The sequence below is a fragment of the Danio rerio genome, chromosome 24, assembly GCF_049306965.1.
Source record: "Danio rerio strain Tuebingen ecotype United States chromosome 24, GRCz12tu, whole genome shotgun sequence".
Classification (NCBI taxonomy): domain Eukaryota; kingdom Metazoa; phylum Chordata; class Actinopteri; order Cypriniformes; family Danionidae; genus Danio; species Danio rerio.
In genome coordinates, this window is record NC_133199.1 from 806,501 (window position 1) to 812,500 (window position 6,000).

At 41.5% G+C, this 6,000-nt stretch overlaps 1 protein-coding gene and 1 long non-coding RNA gene across 9 annotated transcripts in view; one reads left to right on the forward strand and one right to left on the reverse strand.

The window, feature by feature from the left end:
* The window catches only part of LOC141380801 (uncharacterized), a 198,830-nt gene that overhangs the window by 174,664 nt on the left and 18,166 nt on the right, over positions 1-6,000 (reverse strand). The window lies entirely within an intron of this gene.
* hecw1a (HECT, C2 and WW domain containing E3 ubiquitin protein ligase 1a) overlaps positions 1-6,000 on the forward strand; it is a 70,803-nt gene that overhangs the window by 46,784 nt on the left and 18,019 nt on the right. For all 8 annotated transcript variants that reach the window (XM_073941344.1, XM_073941347.1, XM_073941345.1 and 5 more), the window contains 6 exons: positions 310-495; positions 2,677-2,811; positions 3,046-3,145; positions 3,604-3,700; positions 5,049-5,132; positions 5,811-5,917. In XM_073941344.1, coding sequence (XP_073797445.1) covers positions 310-495; positions 2,677-2,811; positions 3,046-3,145; positions 3,604-3,700; positions 5,049-5,132; positions 5,811-5,917 — 709 coding nt within the window. The remainder of the gene's footprint in view (positions 1-309; positions 496-2,676; positions 2,812-3,045; positions 3,146-3,603; positions 3,701-5,048; positions 5,133-5,810; positions 5,918-6,000) is intronic.

Sequence of the window (6,000 nt, forward strand, 5' to 3'; positions counted from 1 at the left end):
CGATTTGAGCTCTTTAAAAGCTTGTTTCGGCATCTCTGAGACGTCTTTATCTTGTTTTCGAGTTACTCCAGGCAGATCACACACATGAAGACCTGACACTTATTGAATATTCATGACTGTCGTGAAGCTGGCTTTGATAACACTCTGATCATTAACCAGTGGAGTCGTCAGGTCAGGTTGAGCTGTATTGTTATTCCTCTACATGTGTGGACATACAGTGGAAGGGAGGGAATATCACGTCTTGCAGGAGCACAGTGCTGCATATATAAACATAATCATAAATATGATGTTGTTGTGTTCTGGTGTCAGGGTGCGTATCGGATGTTCACTAACAGCACCTGCCTGAAGCACATGGTCCTGAAGATCCGCAGAGACGCACGGAACTTTGAGCGATATCAACACAACCGAGACCTCGTCACCTTCATCAACAAGTTCGCTGACACTCATCTGGAGCTGCCGAGGGGCTGGGAGATCAAAACTGACCCGCAGGGCAAGGTGAACGCAAGACACACACACACACACACAATCATAAACACACACACAATCATAAACACACATATAACCTAAAACATAAACACCATAAACACAAACTCACACACACACCATAAACACACACACAAGCATAAATACACACAAACATAAACACCATAAACAAACACACACACACACACACACACACACACACACACACACACACACACACCATATACTCACACACACATATAAACACATACCATAAACACAATAACACACCGTTAACACACACACACACACCATACACAAACACACACACACACACACACACCATTAACAAACACACACAAATACAAACTCACACACACACCATAAACATAGACACACACCACAAACACACACACCATAAACACACACAAACACACACACCATAAACAAACACACACATACAAACACACACCATAAAGCCACACACACACAATCCATAAACAAACACACATACAAATACAAAGACACACACATCATAAACAAACAAATACAAACACACACACACACACACGCATACCATAAACACAAACACACACACACCACAAACATACACACCGTAAACACAAACACACACACACACTCAATAAACACACACACAAACCCCGTAAACAAACACAAACACACACCATAGATCCTAACACACACCACAAATACACACACACACACACACACAATCATAAACACACATATAACCTAAAACATAAACACAAACTCTCTCTCTCTCTCACACACACCATAAACACACACCATAAACACACACACAAGCATAAATACACACAAACTCACACACACACACACACACACACACCATATACTCACACACACATATAAACACATACCATAAACACAATAACACACCATTAACACACACACCATACACAAACACACACACACACCATTAACAAACACACACACCATTAACAAACACACACATACACACACACACACACCATAAACACACACACACAATCCATAAACAAACACATACAAATACAGACACACACATCATAAACAAACAAACACACACAAATACAAACACACATACCATAAACACACACACACCACAAACACACACACACACACACACACTCAATAAACATACACACACACCCCGTAAAAAATCACATACACACAAACACACACCATAGACCCTAACACACACCACAAATATACTCACACACACACACACTTCGTAAACACACACCATTAACACACACACACACACACACACACACACACACACACACACACACACACACACACATACACACACACACACACCATTAACACATACACACCATAAACCCCATCACACACAAACACACACACTTCATAAACACACACACACACACCATAAACAAGCTGGTACACACACAAACACACAAAAAACACACACACCATTAACACACACACAACATGAACACAGGCACAGAAACACTAAAAACAGACATCATAAACACCAATACAAACACATACACACCATAAACCCTAACATACACAAACACACACACACACCACAGACACACACCACAAGTACACACACTTCATAAACACACACACACACACACACACACCATAAACAAGCAGGAACACACACTTCATAAACACACACCACAAATACACACACTTCATAAACACACACACACCATAAACAAGCAGGAACACACACTTCATAAACACACACACACACACACCATAAACAAGCAGGAACACACACTTCATAAACACACACCACAAATACACACACTTCATAAACACACACACACCATAAACAAGCAGGAACACAAGCACACGCACTCAAAAAAAAAACACACACACACACACACACACACACACACACACCATAAACAAGCAGGAACACAAACAAACACACCCAAAAATAAACACACACACACACCATAAACACAGACACACAAACACACACACATGCCATAAACAAGCAGGAACACAAACAAACACACACACACACACACACACACCATAAACACAGACACACTGCAAACACACATCATAAACACCAATACAAACACATACACACCATAAACCCCAACACACACAAAGCATAACCACACACACACACACACACACACAGATGAGTGGCAGCACAGTTTAATGTGTGGAATGCTCAATAACAGTGTTGTCTTGTTTCGTCAGTCCTTCTTCGTGGACCACAACAGTCGAGCGACGACCTTCATGGACCCCCGCATTCCCCTTCAGAACGGCCGCCTGCCGAATCACCTCATACACAGACAACACCTGCAGAGACTGCGCAGCTACAGCGCCGGAGAGGTGCAACAACACACACACTTAATCCTAATGATTTATTCACCTAGTGGTGGAACTCGGTATTGCAGTCCAAATTCAAAACATTGAGGAGGATTTGTTTTTCACATGGCAACTCAATGCACAGACAGGTTGCCAGATTGAGGACACTAACAGGAGCGAGCGGCACATGTATGACACACAGCTTCTGTTTTCTGCGAATGTGAATGTTGTTGCTGATGCTCTGTCATGTTTTCTCAGGCGTCAGAAGTGTGTCGCAGTAGAGGAGCTTCTCTGGTCAACAGATCTGGTCTAGTGTCAGCCGTCAGGAGCCAAAACCAGCCGGATTCAGTGCCTCACGGTTAGTCAACACTGGACACAAGGCTTCTCTGACTGTTAATATGGGAGTGTGTGGCTGCTATGAATGAATATGACACTATGCTGTAGTGCAGGCGTTTATAGCTCCGCCCCCTTCTGAAAACAGCACGATCTCATTTGAATTTAAAGTGACAGTCACCTATTAGGTTCACAGGCCACGATTAGGTTTAAAGCCTAAAAGGGTCAGTTTCAGAGAGTTAGAGAACAGTATCTGTGTGAAACTTCATTACACACTCTAGAAACATCAGAGAATTATTTACATCTTGTAAAAAGATACATAATCGGTCCCCATTGAGCATTTATTAATGTGATTTTCCAAAATATGCATCAAAACGTGCATCAAAAATGAGGGCTTTGTATTTGCTGTTCCTGTTTGGTCATATAATGTGTATTTTAAATTGGTTCTGTATGAGGAATTCATCATATTTATGTCTTCTTCAGCCTACAATGACAAGATTGTGGCTTTCCTCCGTCAACCAAACATACTGGACACGCTGCAGGAGCGACAGCCGAGTCTATCCAGAAACCACACACTCAGGTGAGGTGCATGATGGGAACTCGCAGCACACTGAGCCGGTGTTTCTGGTAAACAGATGATCACACTATACTGACAGAAGTATTTTTACTGTCAAGTTTATTTGTAGTGATGTTGACCAGAGCAGGGACATTTCTCACAGTATTTCCTGTCATGTTTATCTTCTGGAGAAACTCTTATTTCTTTTAGTTCTGCTGGAAAACTGAAGTATTAAAATTTAATTATAGATTTATTAAGAAAAATTTAAATGGCAAAAGCACGTGACAAAGTTACTGAAAGTTTGTTGAAGGGCTGACATTAAAACAAAACAAAATATTTAATTATGACCAAATGACCAAAACTATTATTAGAATTAGTGCTGTCGAACAATCACATTGAAAATTAAAGTTCATATTTACAAAATATATTTGTGTTTACTGTGTATTTAAATAAATGCATGACTGTATTGTATAAGATATTGATTTATATGTAAATATACACTCACCGGCCACTTTATTAGGTACACCTTACTTGTACCAGGTCAGACCCTCTTTTGCCTTCAGAACTGCTTTAATCCTTGGTAGCAGAGATTCAACAAGCTACTGGAAATATTCCTCAGAGATTTTGCTCCATATTGACATGATAGCATCACACAGTTGCTGCAGATTTGTCGGCTGCACATCCATGATGCCAATCTCAACTACATCCCAAAGCTGCTCTATTGGAAATTAGTTTTAACATGCAGTTGGACAGATGTACCTAATAAAGTGGCCGGTTGGTGTATATGTTTGATGGTTTTATATTTTTGTGTGTATAGATATAGATTTTGTGTGTGTGTGTGTGTGTTTTTTTTCATGTATACATAAATATACAGCACACATGAATATATTACTTAACTACAAACATTTATTTAGGATAATCATGATGGTGTGACAGCACTAATTATAACAGAGCAGAACTTTCTTTTCAGTGTCAAGCTCATATTAAAAGGTGGCATAAAGATGCATGAAACATTCTCTGAAGAGTAGAGAACAGAACATGAATGAGGGTTTGGCGTTGTGTGTGTATATAGAGTAAGCAAGCTGCATTACCAGCAGCACTAATGCAGTGAAGTGATCCTAATGTAATAGCACTGCTGAAAGCACTCTTACCGCCCGTTCATCTGCAGTGCACTCTCAAAACAATGAACATTCCCTGAGTCCAGAGCTTTCAGGAGCTGCTCAGCATGGAGAAAGCTGGAAATCTGAGATGTTGATGTGTGTGTGTGTGTGTGTGTGTGTGTGTGTGTGTGTGTGTGTGTGTGTGTGTGTGTGTGTGTGTGTGTGTGTGTGTGTGTGTGTGTGTGTGTGTGTGTGTGTGTGTTTCCTCTCAGGGAGAAGATCCATTACATCAGGACTGAAGGAGCTCAAGGTGTGGAAAAGCTGTCCTGTGATGCGGATCTGGTGATGCTGCTGAGGTACAGTTCAGACGCTGATGTGCTTTGCTGCAGGAGAGTCCTCAAGGGCCACATTATAATGGCAAAACAAGAGATTTGACAGGCCATATATTTTTATAAAGCTCTGAACGATATATATATATAGGGTGAAGCAGTGGCGCAGTAGGTAGTGCTGTCGCCTCACAGCAAGAAGGTCGCTGGTTCGAGCCTCGGCTCAGTTGGCGTTTCTGTGTGGAGTTTGCATGTTCTCCCTGTGTTCGCGTGGGTTTGCTCCGGGTGCTCCGGTTTCCCCCACCGTCCAAACACATGCGGTACAGGTGAATTGGGTAGGCTAAATTGTCCATAGTGTGTGTGTGTGAATGTGTGTGTGGATGTTTCCCAGAGATGGGTTGCAGCTGGAAGTGCATCCGCTGCGTAAAAACTTGCTGGATAAGTTGGCAGTTCATTCCGCCGTGGCGACCCCGCATTAATAAAGGGACTAAGCTGACAAGAAAATGAATGAATGAATGAATAATATATATATATATATAGTTCTGTTATATCGATTATATTTATAATATATAATACTATCCGTCGCTCCATTGCAGCATCAGCTCTTGTTTGTGTCTGAAGCATGCTAAACTGAGAATCATAATAGTGAAAATACAATGTCTGCCAAAAGTCCTAATATTTCTGTATTTGTTCTTCTGTGTGCTGCAGTCTGTTTGACGAGGAGATCATGTCGTTTGTCCCACCGCACTCCTTCCACCCGGGACTCAGCTTCTCTCCACGCTGCTCTCCTGGATCCTCACCGCAGAGCTCACCTGGTAGGATCAGCAATAAAAAAATAACAATAGCAACATCTCCAAGATGCTTCAAAAAGCCCACCTGCAAAGCTGCCTGACAAACC